At 37.3% G+C, this 12,699-nt stretch overlaps 1 protein-coding gene across 17 annotated transcripts in view; it reads left to right on the forward strand.

Moving 5' to 3' along the window:
* SYNJ1 (synaptojanin 1) overlaps positions 1-12,699 on the forward strand; it is a 119,149-nt gene that overhangs the window by 6,985 nt on the left and 99,465 nt on the right. The window contains exon 1 of one of the 17 annotated variants that reach the window (XM_020996019.2): positions 4,067-4,157. The exons of the other annotated variants lie outside the window; for them this stretch is intronic. Within the exon in view, the coding sequence (XP_020851678.1) occupies positions 4,088-4,157 (70 nt within the window). The 5' untranslated portion in view covers positions 4,067-4,087. Of the gene's footprint in view, positions 1-4,066; positions 4,158-12,699 lie in introns of those variants that run through there. 17 annotated transcript variants of the gene reach the window in all.

Raw genomic sequence — 12,699 nt, forward strand, 5'->3', positions numbered from 1 at the left:
AGCTTACAATAGAATTATATACAATACAGTAGAATAGTTACTTCTGAGAGAGAACTCTGCTGAGTTCTGCTTTACTCCAGTCTTATAATGTGAAACTTTTCCCTAAGTTGCCTTTTCTTTGACTCTAATCCTTTCTTGAAGTTTGACCTTTGTTCTTAGTTAATAAGATTGTGGGTTAGCCAGAACCAGTTATGAGGAAACTATAACTCACAAGTAGATCGTATAGAAACATGAGAAATCTTTCACCGTTTTTAGTGATGATATCATTCTCAGGAACAAAGATATAGAGGTCACTTATAAATACTATACTACACATCAGCAGCAATTCAATATTCTGTTTCCATTATCTAATGATGTGCTGCACAATGATTTGACCTTTCTGTTAGAACTCTTCCTTTCACGTTCTTTCCGTCTTCTTACATTCGCAGAAATCTGTCTCTTCCCAGAAAAAACTGCCTTATGGAGTACACATTTTCTTTTGTCCCTTGACATTCTAGGACAGCAAAAAGAATAAGCATATTCCTTGTTCTTTGCTATTCTTTTTTAGATTCTGCTTCTTTGGCCATTTTAGCAACCTCTCCTTCTTTGAGCTTCACTTCAGCTGTCTATCTTGCCCTCTCCAGATCCTGCTGGCTGTTACCTCTAAGTGCCCAGGTTATTTCCCCTCCTTTCTTAGGTAGCTCAGAGCTGCAGAATCTTCATCTGTGCTGCAACCCCTGCCCTCATTTGTAGACCTCCTAATTTCATCAACCTCTTCAACTTCTATGATCTATACTCTTAGCCACATACAGGGCTAGAGAGAGAGAGAGAGAGAGTGTGTGTGTGTGTGTGTGTGTGTGTGTGTAGTCTTAACCTTTGGTCTCACTGTAATATGAAACTTGAGATTTGAAACTGAAATTCCTCTCTCAGACAATGACCTCTTTACCTGCTGTTGCCTCTTTCTAAACCTAGTCTCTGTTTTCATTAGGAACCTAAGGCACTTTACCCCCTCCCTGTCTTCCCAGCCCAATTTGCCTGCTCTGGCTTAACTTTTCTCTCCTTGAAATCTTAATCATATAGTTAAGCATTTCAGTTTTACATTATCCTTTACCTCCTTGTCCTCCTGCTTCTCATACCTTGCCAAAGCCCAACCTCAGGGAACATATTACCACCTACTTTCTCTGTTCTTCCGTGTGCTGCTGAATGCTGCTGGAGGAAGTAAGATAGCTATGTTCAAAAAGTTCTTTTACAAAGTGACTTGCCTGTGGTCATATCACTACTAAGGGTCAGAGGCAGGATTCAATCCCAGGTCTTCCTCACTCTAAGATTAGTGCTGGTCACTACACTATTGCTGCCTCTGTGACATATTTTATATATGACCTTATTTGATCCTCATGATCTCCTTGTGAAGTAGATTCCAAAGGTGGTGTTATATTTGTTCATAGATGAAGAAATTGCAGCACATAAAAATTAAGTGATTTACCCATGGTTACACAACTGTTAAGCATCAAAAATGGGATGCTTGTGCTAACATTCAAATAAATGCTTAGATGAAAAAACAAATGTTTTGCATCAAAAAACATGTCTAGTTTATGTTAAATTCTTAACTTAGCTATAAATCAAAATTTTATTTTAACTAACATTTTTATAACTACAAGTTTATCTTGAAAGCTATAATTAACCTTTCTACTTAAAGTCTCATATGACTTTAAGAAATGCATTCTTTCTGTTATACCAGATTGCTTCTCTGTCTTATTTCTACTTAGTATCCTTCACCCTACTCCAGACCCTCATCACCTCTATTGAAATAACCTCCTAATTAGTCTTGTTGTCTCTCCTTTCTTGATTCCCCAGTCCACGTAACTGCCAGCCCTGACACTCCCCTGTTCTAGAGTGCCCTCCTTTACCAACCCAGTCATTTAAAATTTCAAGATCCTTCAAGACTCAGTTCAAGTGTCTTCTCTTAAAGGACTCCTCCCTAGCTGTTGGTGCTCCACTTCTCCCCATCCCTACCCCCACTCCCACTCGCTACCCTCACCACACCCACAAAAAATGATCTGGTATTTACTGATATGTGGATATATTGTAACAGCCCAGTAACTTAAATTCCACCAGGGTAACAACTATTGTATGTTTGTATGGCTAGTGCCTAACAGAGAATCTTGCAGAATATCTTTCAAGTGGTAACTGCTTAACAAATTTTTTTTCAATTGAGTTAAAAAATGATGATGTGGTGGAAAGAGAGCTCTGGGGACAAGTCCTAAATCAGCCACTATCATGCTGTGTGACCTTAAGCAAGTCACTTAACGTCTGTGGGCTTGAAGGTTCCTTCTTCTAAAATAGACTTGGATAACTTGGCACTGTGTTCTGACTTGATCCTTTCTGAATTTGGTAATGAACAACCTTGGATGGTATAGTGGATAGAGTGCTAGACCTAGGATCAGAAATACTTGAGTTCAAATCCAGCTTCAGATACTTTCTAGTTGTTTCCTCAATTGTAAAACGGAGATAATAATAACATCTACCTTGCAGAGGTGTTGTGAGGATCAGATGGAATAATGTGTTAAAGCACTTAACACCTGTTTGGCACTTTGTCGTTATTCGTTTGTTTTTCATACTGCCCAACTCTTCACGATCCCATTTGGGGTTTTCTTGGCAAAGGTACTGGAGTGGTTTGCCATTTCCTTCTACAGCTTATTTTACAGGTGAGAAAACTGAGGCAAACAGGGTTAAGTGATATTCCCTGGGTCACACAACTAGTAAATGTCTGAGGCCAGATTTGAACTTGGGAAGATGACTCTTCCTGACTCCAAGCCTGGCACCCTATCCACTGCATCATCTTGGTGCAATGCCCACTTGACACTAGTAGGCACTTTGTTCCCTTTACTTCCCCTTTTGTCTTATCGTGAATTTTAAGTACCTCTGTTTGTTTTCCTTTTCTGGGAACATAGTTAAGAGCTACCAAGAGGATGACAACTGTAAGCTTTCAAGGATAGGTGTGAAAGAATATCATACGTAGCAAGGTTGATGATAATGTTGATTCTTTTATTTAAAAAAAATCTTTGTACATGGGAAAAAGCATAAAGAATCTTTTTGGTGCATTTTTTTTTTGCCTTTTTGGTGAGGCAGTTGGGGTCAAGTGACTTGCCCAGCATCACACAACTAGTAAGTGTCATGTCTCTGAGTCAGATTTGAACTCAGGTCCTCCTGACTCCAAGGCTGAAGCTCTATACACTGCACCACCTAGCTGCCCCAAGTGCATTTTCTAGATTTAAAAATTTGCTACGTGGGGTAAATTGTTGATTTGTAAATGCTGAAAGTGTGAACATTTCATATGAATACTGGGTTTTGTTTTGTTTTTTGCGTTATCTAAGTTTTTAATTGAAAACCCTATTTGAAAATAGCTATTATGAAGTTTCCCCTGAATTTCTCTTTAACCTAAATTGTTTCTGAGGAATGCTTATGAATCTGATTTTTTTGGGGGGGTGAGGCAATAGGGGTGAAGTGACTTGCCCAGGGTCACACAGCAAGTAAGTGTCAAGTGTCTGAGGCCAAATTTGAACTCAGGTCCTCCTGACTCCAAGGCCAAAGCTCTATCCACTGCACCACCTAGCTGTCCCCTGAATCTGATTTTTGTGTTTACTTTTTTGCTTAAAGGATCTGTGGTATCATCAGTATAGTGGGTACTTCTCTACTAAGATAGATTGAAATCCCTCTGCAATTTGGGAGATGTTTTTGAGAACTTCCATGGGGGAAAAAACCTCTGTGTTTAACCTGGTGGTGAGCTTCCCTGAACTGGACGAGGCTAGGGACCATACGTCATACCTTTTCAGCTTGGTAGAACCTACCAGAGCAGACTCCCACTGGCGGCAACCATCTGTTAGCCCTTCAATGACTGCCTCCTCCTTTCACTCTTAGTACATTTTCTAGATACCTTTTTGATCAGTTGAGTGCAGGTCCTTTGCAATATGTAATAGCTTGCTTATATCTACCTTATATCTCTCTGTTGTTTGCCATTATTTCATACTTAGTTTATTAACTGAAATATGTATTATAATTTCCTTTTTTCCCTCCAGATTAATGACTTCTTTGGTATAGGAAATTCTTGATGAGGTTATTCCTTCTACCAGTGCAATTAGTTATGCAGCTTATTGTCTTCATGTTGCCTGATGCCCATGGTAGGTAATACAGCCAGAATTGGAACTTGAACCAAGGTCTTCCTAACCCTAAAGCTGTTCTTCTATCTGTAATGCCATTATTTACTAAGGAAAAATTTGCATTGCTGATTTCTTTAGTACTTATGTATCTATTGGTCTTTGAAAAAAAATTCTTAGACCTGAGTTTGAATGGTTAGATAGGAAGTGAATTTATTTTTTTACCCTCCTTATATTGTCTACTTAAGAAATGTTATTCCAGTAAACTGCTCAGATGAAACCTGATGCCTGTAGCAGGATGGTCAAAGAAACAGGAACAAGAAACAGGAAGCAAATGGATCAGCATAATCAGAATGTGTTATTGTCAGCAAATTTTAGTTACAATTATGTATTTTTTTGAATGCTTCGTTTTTTTTCCAGTAAGACAGAGCTACCATTAAATTATGCTGTGTCTAATTTCCCTAGTCTTCTAAACTTTTAATAAGGAAAAAATAGTTGTAGGAAAAACAGAAGCAGTCTTTAGATGAGTGTATCTCACCATTCACCTAAACATGGCTAAAGTAAAGAGGTTGATCTTCGTTTTTGGTTTTGTGATCAGTTTTATTGCTCAATCAGCTCTTATAGTAGGACAGAAAAAAAAACCCTGGAATATGAAGATACTGAAATACCAGTGTAGATTCTTTTTTTTAAATAGGAAGTTAAAAGTAGCATTTCAAAATATATATCAAAATTGTGCTTACCTGTTTTGTGAGGATCTTGCTTTTATCTGCCAGTTTATAAGGTAAATGACCATACCTGTGGTTAATGGTATGAAAATAAATCTGTAAGTTGGCCCAGACAGTTGAATCTGTCCTTACTCCTGCGGACAAGGGCCACGACCTTCTTGTTGGGGCCCTCACCACTGGGTCGCTACGTCAGGTATCCAGAGGGGAAAACCATGAGGTGAGACCAGACAGAGTATCCTACTTGCCTGCCTTCATCAGTGGAGCTCTTCCCATTCATTTTTTACTCTTCCTCAGGTATCATCAAACTCTGAGCCCTCACATTTGCCCCATTTCTCTGCTGAAAAGAATTCTACCCCTTCCAGCTTCTACTATCATTGATTATAACAACCTGTTTATTAAACTTTTCTTTGTTGTTCTTTTTAAGTTTCATTTGTAAATGTTCTTAGAATAATTTGCCTTAGTTGAATTTCATGATAAATTGTCCATACACCTGGTTTCCCCCTCCTCTCCTTTTTTAATATTGTGAGTTGCTCATAATTTTCTATCTTCCTTCATGACCTATTTTATATTCTATTCCGTTTTATCCTTGACTCTCATGACTTTTTGGTAAGGAAAATCAGGTGTTTCCTCTTAGTCAATTTTTAGGCTTTTTTGGCTTTTCCACCTAATGATTTTTAAAAAAAAATTTCTTTGTCACAATTTTTGAAGAGCTTTATGAGAATCAGTACATTAACTTTTATTCATTCTCATTTTTCAGATAACAGCAGAAATTGGGAGCTAGTATAGTTATGTTTACTATCTTAGTCCTTTCTTCTAGTTTCATGCTCGTTTTGACCTCAAAATTAAGCACACAGCTGATTTTAAATAGGAGTGCCTGATCAGTGGCATAGTACATAGATAAAGTGCTGGTTCTGGAGTCAGGAAGACCTGACTTTGAATCTAGCCCCAGACATTTACTAGCTGTGTAACCAGGGACAAGTCATTTAACCTCTGTTTGCCTCAGTTTCCTCATCTGTAAAATGAGGATGTAATAGCACCTACCTCTTACAGTTACTTTGAGGATCAAATGACATAATAATTATAAAGTGTTTAGCACAGTACCTGGCACATAGTAAATACTTTATGAATATTAGCTATTATTATTGCAATCAATTTAATTTTTTTGGTTGGGATTATAGTTTCTTGACTTTTCCAGCAGCCTCTACCTCTTCTTGAACATTTTCGTGACGTGAGGCTTGTGAATAATCTTAAGTCTTTGACTTCTTTTATTTCTTCATTCTGAACCATAGTTTCAAGGTTTTGGTTTTTGTTTTTCTTTTGCCATTGGAAATACAAATACAAGACACAATTCTTCCTTTCAAATAGCTCACATCCTATATGTTCATATAACTGAATGCAGTAGATGTATAAAATATATTCATAGTAATGGGGTGGTGGTTGAAGGGTGTTATTAACTGATTGAACAAAGAAGGGGCCCTTGAAGGAGGTAGTGTTTGAGCCTTAAAAATAGCTGGAGGTTCCCAGGGGTAGAGGTGAGGAAGAAGAACATTCCAGGCATGGAGGGCAGCCTGAATGAAGGCATGGAAACAGATGTCATGGACAGGAATGGCAGTTAGGTGAGTTGGATGGGGTGTAGAGTATATGGGAAGTAAAGTGTGACCAGCCTGAAAAGCTAGCTGAAAGTCAGGTAGTGAAAGCCTTTAAATGCCAAATAATGAGGTTTGTACTTTTTCCTAAAGACAGTTTCTCTTCTTATTCCATGTGAATTAACTTTATTTGTGTAAAAGTTTAAAAAAATTTTTTTAAACTAAATTTGTCTGTTTTCTTTTATGAACACATTCCTTATTTGGTTATGAATCCCCCCCACCCCCACCCCAGTCATAGTTGTTAATGCTACCTTCTTTTGTTTTCTATTTTTTAAAATGTTGTAAACCCTTTATATATTAAGATCTTATTGTGATATTTGATATAAAATCTAAATCTGATTTCTGCTAAAATGCTTTGCAGTTTTTCAAAAGTTCTTGTGTAATAGGAAATCCTTCTCCAAGTAGTTTGGATTGAGTTGATTAAACATTGGACTAATGTGGTAGATTGTTTTTTGTTCTTGCTTATCTAGTTTATTCCATTAGCTCATTTCATTCACAAAGGTAAATATATAAATTATAATAGGAAGGTTATTTTTTAGTCTTCTTTCATGTTTTACATAAAACTTGTCAAGATATGTCAGTATCATCTGTACTTTTAAAATAATAGCAGTAGATTCAATTGGATTCCACTTTCCTGAGTCATTTTTCTGGTCTACTTATACAGGCAATAGGGTAGTGTCTGGTATGTGTATAACATTTAACCCTCAGTTATGCATGTATTTATGGAAAGGAGCAATGGGACAAATAATCCAAAGCAGTAGGAAGTAATCTCACATTTAATTTTGGAAAGCATCTTTATACTTTTTTTGGATAATATGGATGGACTGCTGTTTTAGGAATTTACAAATACTTTATACAAAATAAAGAAAAAATATTGTAAAGTTATCCCTGCCTATCTGTCCCACATCTCTCTGAACTCCTTTCTAATATATTGCAATACCTCTTGGACTATAAGACTTGTTGTTCAGTCATTTCATTCATGTCTGATGTCTGACTTTGTGACCCCATTGGGGGTTTTCTCAGTAAAGATACTGGAGTGGTTTGCCATTTCCATCACCAGCTCATTTTGCAGATGAGGAAACTGAGGCAAACAGCATTAAGTGACATGCCTACCTAGGGTCACATAGCTAGTAAGTGTCTGAGGCCAGATTTGAACTCAGGTCATCTTGATTCCAGGCCTGGCTCTCTGTCTACTGTGCCATCATGCTGCCTGAAGACTATAAGGCTAGCATGAGACAAAACCCTGTTTTGGGTTGCTTACTGTCTTACTGCAAACTTGCTAGATCACATTGCACTGGGGTGGAAGGTGGTTTTTAACTTAAAGACTTTTTATAATATATGGCCACAGAATTTTTATGATCTTTGGCCCATGAGTCAGGAAACCTAGTTCTAAGTTTGGCTGTATTACCACCTCTCTAAGACTTAATTACCTAATTCGTAAATCATAGGTAGTATTTCCTCATCTACCTCATAAAGTTGTTTTGAGGATCAAATAAGATAATAAGACCCATGACAATGATTTATAAAATGGTAAAGAGGTGTTTCCTATGTGCAAGCCACCGGCAAGGCCCTTTCCATCTATAACGGTTCGTGAGTCTGTTATCAGCTACAAAGTTAACGAGCACATTCTCAATTCTTTTATTTAGGTTAGGAATGCCAGTAATGGGAACAAAGCATATAGATAAGGCCACCTATATGTCAAAGAGAAGTTATCAATTTGACATGATTTGAAGGGAGGATCACCTCCAAATGCTTGAAACTCTGTCACTAGTGATACAGCTAGGTGGCTTAATAGAGAGTACACTGGACCTGTAGTCGTGAAGTCCTAAGTTTCAGTTTAATTTAGATATTTAATAACTGCATGACCTGGGTTAACCTCTGTCTGCCTTGCTTTCTTCAGCTGTATAATGGAGGTAATAATAGCACCTACCTCCCAGGGTTATTGTAAGGTTCAAATGAGATAATGTTTGTAAAGTGCTTAGCAGTGCCTGGCACATAGTTACTTAATCAGGGCTTGTTTCTTTCCCTTAATGTTCAGTGAGAATAGAAAGACAGGTTGGGGCAACATTATGAAATTAAAAGTTAAACATGGGAATTCTTGCATTATCCTAAAGGAAATAGGGAGCCATTGGAGTTAATCAGGTAGGAAAGTGACACCTTGATAGCAGTTCATTGGATGATTTTAGGTTGTAAGGAGCAGCTAGGTGACACAGTGGATAGAGCAGTAGGCCTGAAGTCAGGAAGACTCATCTTCCTGAGTTTAAATCTGACCTTAGATACTTAACCAGGGCAAGTGACTTAACTTTGTTTGCCTCAGTTTCACCATCTGTAAAATAAGCTGCAGAAGGAAATGGCAGACCACTGCAGTATATTTGCCAAGAAAACCAAAATGGGGGCAGCTAGATGGCACAGTGGATAGAGCACTGGCCCTGGAGTCAGGAGTTCAAATCTGGCCTCAGACACTCGACACTCACTAGCTGTGTGACCCTGGGAAAGTCACTTAACACCAAGTGGGTCACACACAAAAAAAGAAAACCTCAAATAGTGTCACAAAAAGTCAGACATGACTGAAAAACGCCTGAACAACAACAAAAAAGGTTATAAGAAATTTGAGGCAGAGAGACTAATCAGGAGGCTTGGAGCAGCAAATCATGTGAGAGATAATAAGGGCCTGAATTAAGGTGGTAGCTACGTGAGTAAAGAGAAGGAACTGGATGCGAGAGATGTTGTAGAGGTAAAATTGGTAAGATTTGTCAACTGATTGGCTCTGTGGGGTGAGGAAGAGTGAGAATGTAAGTATAATGCCAAGGTAATGAACCTGGGAGACTAGAACTATAGTGGTGCTTTTGGGAAAAATAGAAAAGGTTTGAAGGGAAAGATGATAAATTCAGTTTTATACATTTGAGTTTGAGATCTAATAGACAATTAGAGATAAAGCTCAGATCTGAGACTTATTTGCATAGATATAATAGCTAAACCCTTGGGACTATAGAAGGAAAAGAGAAGAGGGCCTTGGATAGAACCTTGAGGTATCCCTGTAAACAAAAACTCTTATTTGGGTGTCCCTTTTCATATCTCTTCTGATACCTTTTGGCTTTATCTTTCTTTTTTCCCTTTGATATTCTTATAGTTGTAGCTAATTTACACAGTTCTGGTTCTGCTAATCTTAACTTGGATTACTTTGTAGGTTTCTTTCCATGTTTTCTTTCATAAATATGAAAGAATGTCTCTTTTGCATTAGTAGTAACAATTCGTTGCAACAATGTGCCATAATCTAGTCAGCCTTTTTTTTATTTTAAGAAAAAGTATATGTTTTAAAGTTGACAAGTATGAAATAGAGATGAACGCTTCAGTTTAGAAGAACAGAATATATATAGATACTGAACTATTTTATAGAGTTAGATTTTTATAAAAACTATTGATTTTCTGACCAAAGTGAAAGGAGGTAGTAGACACACATCTAAGGCCAGGGACAGTATCTTGTCAGATGACGCTTCTATCTTCTTTACTGAGTCCTCAGCTTTGTCTGAATGAAACCAAAAGGCTGCTTCCTGTGGTGGCTTTGATGACCCCAAGGCAGGACCAGCCTGGTGCTGGCCTTACTCTCCAAACCACTATCACTGCTGCTCTCTTGTAGCTGCCCAATGCTCATGGGATGCCTCTCATAGTCTTTATATGTGTTTTTTTTAATGAGAACTTTTTAGAATTAAAATTTTTTTTGAACTGGCATTTTTATTTTTTGTATTTTTTAAATTTATTTTGATTTATCAACAATCACTTCCATATGCTTTTGAGTTTAAAATTTCTCTCCCCCTTCCTCCCCACCACCCTCCCCAAGATGGCACACAATCTGATATAGGCTATACATATACATTCCTATTAAATATATTTTCACATTAGTGATGTTGTAAGTAAGAATTAGAACCAATTGGAGGAACCACCAGAAAGAGGAAACAAAACTCAACAGAAGGGAAAAAAAATAGCAAATTGTATGCTTTGATCTGCATTCAAACTCCATAGTTCTTTCTTTGGATGTGATAGCATTTTCCATCATGAGACCTTTGGAGATGTCTTAGATCCTTGTATTGCTGGGAAGGGTTAAGTTTATCAGTATTAGTCATCACGTAACACGGCTATTATTGTGTACAACATTCTCTTGGTTTCTGCTCATTTCACTCAGCATCAGATCATACATGTCTTTCCAGGTTTTTCTGAAGTCAACTTGTTCATCATTTCTTATAGCGCAGTAGTATTCCATGACATTCATATACCAGAATTTGCTCAGCCATTCCACAATTGTTGGGCTTCCTCTCAATTTCCAATTCTTTGCCACCACAAAAAGAGCTGCTATGAATGTTTTTGTACATGTGGGTCCTTTTCCCATTTGTATGTGGGATATAGCCCTAGAAGTGCTATTGCTGGGTCAAAGGGTATGCACATTTTTATAGCCCTTTGGGCGTAGGAGAACTTTTTAAAAAAATTCTTAATAGTATTTTGTTACATGTCAAGACAATTTTTAGCATTCATTTTTGCAAGTTTTTGAGTTCCAAATTTTTCTCCCTTCCTCCCTCTCCTCCCTTCTTTTGAAGATGGTAGGCAATTTAATATAGGTTATACATATGCTACCATGTAAAACATATTTCCATATTAGTCACAGTTATGAAAGCAGGAAAAAAATAAAATAGGTGAAAAAAGTATTCTTCGATCTGCATTCATTGTCCCATCAGTTCTTTATCTAGATGTGGATAGCATTTTCTTTCATGAGTCTTTTGTACTTGTCTTGGATCATTGTGTTGCTTAGACGAGCTGAGTCATTCATAATTAATTAATACACATTGTTACTGAACTGTGTACAATGTTCTCTTGGTTCTACTAATTTCACTTTGTATCGTTCATTGTAAGTCTTTCCACATTTTTCTAAGAGCATCCTGCTCATCATTTCTTATTGTGCAATAGTATTCCATTACATTCACGTACCACAGCTTGTTCAGCCATTCCCCAGTTGATGGGCATCCCCTCAATTTCCAATATTTTGCCAACATGAAAAGGGCCGCAATAAATATTTTTGTCCCTGCAGGACCTTCCCCCTTTTTTATGATCTCTTTGGGATATAGACCCAGCAGTGGTATTGCTGGATATTATATTATATTGCTTATGCACAGTTTGGTTGTCCTTTGGGCGTAGTTCCAAATTGCTCTCCAGAATGGTTGTATCAGTTCACCACTCCACCAACAATGCATTAGTGTCCCAATTTTCCCACATCTTCTCCAACATTTATCATTTTCCTTTTTTTTTTTTTGGTCATATTAGCCAATCAGGTGTGAAGTGGTCTCAGAGTTGTTTTTATTTGCATTTCTCTAAGAAAAAAATGATTTAGAACACTTCTTCATGTGCCTATAGATAGCTTTGATTTCTTCATCTGTTCATATCCTTTGACTGTTTATCAGTTGAGGAATCACTTGCATTCTTATAAATTTGACTTCTCTTTATTTTAGAAATGAAGCTTTTATCAGAGATGCTTGCTATAAAGATTGTTTCCCAGCTTTCTGCTTTTCTTCAAATCTTGGTTGCATTGGTTTTGTTTGTGCAAAAGCTTTTTAATTTATTGTAATCAAAATTATCTCTTTTACATTTCATCATGTTCTGTTTCTTTTGCTTGGTCATGAACCTGTAACTCACTTAACTTCTCCTTTAAGAATTTAGGTGCAGGGGACAGGTCGGTGGTGCAGTGGATAGAGCTCCGGCCCTGGAGTCAGGAGGACCTGAGTTCACATCTGACCTCAGACACATAACACTCACTAGCTATGTGACTCTGGGCAAGTCACTTAACCCCAATTGCCTCACCAAAACAAAAAGAAAAGAAAAGAATTTAAGTGCTATACCACTTGGTGTATATATGTTTAGTATTGATATTACTTCATTGTCCATTGTACCTTTTAACAAGATGTAGTTTCCTTCCTTATCTCTTTTAATTAGATCTATTTTTGCTTTATCTGAGATCAAGATTGCTACCCCTGATTTTTTTTTTTACTTCATCTGAAGCATAATAGATTCTGCTCCAGCACCTTACCTTTACTCGTGTGTGTCTCTCTGTTTTAAGTGTGTTTCTTGTAAACAACACATTGTAGGATTCTGGTTTTTAATCCACTCTGCTATCTGCTTCTGTTTTATAGGAGATTTCATCCCATTCACTTT

The sequence above is a fragment of the Phascolarctos cinereus genome, unplaced genomic scaffold (genome assembly GCF_003287225.1).
Source record: "Phascolarctos cinereus isolate Bilbo 61053 unplaced genomic scaffold, phaCin_HiC Scaffold_726;HRSCAF=1367, whole genome shotgun sequence".
In the NCBI taxonomy this organism is placed as follows: domain Eukaryota; kingdom Metazoa; phylum Chordata; class Mammalia; order Diprotodontia; family Phascolarctidae; genus Phascolarctos; species Phascolarctos cinereus.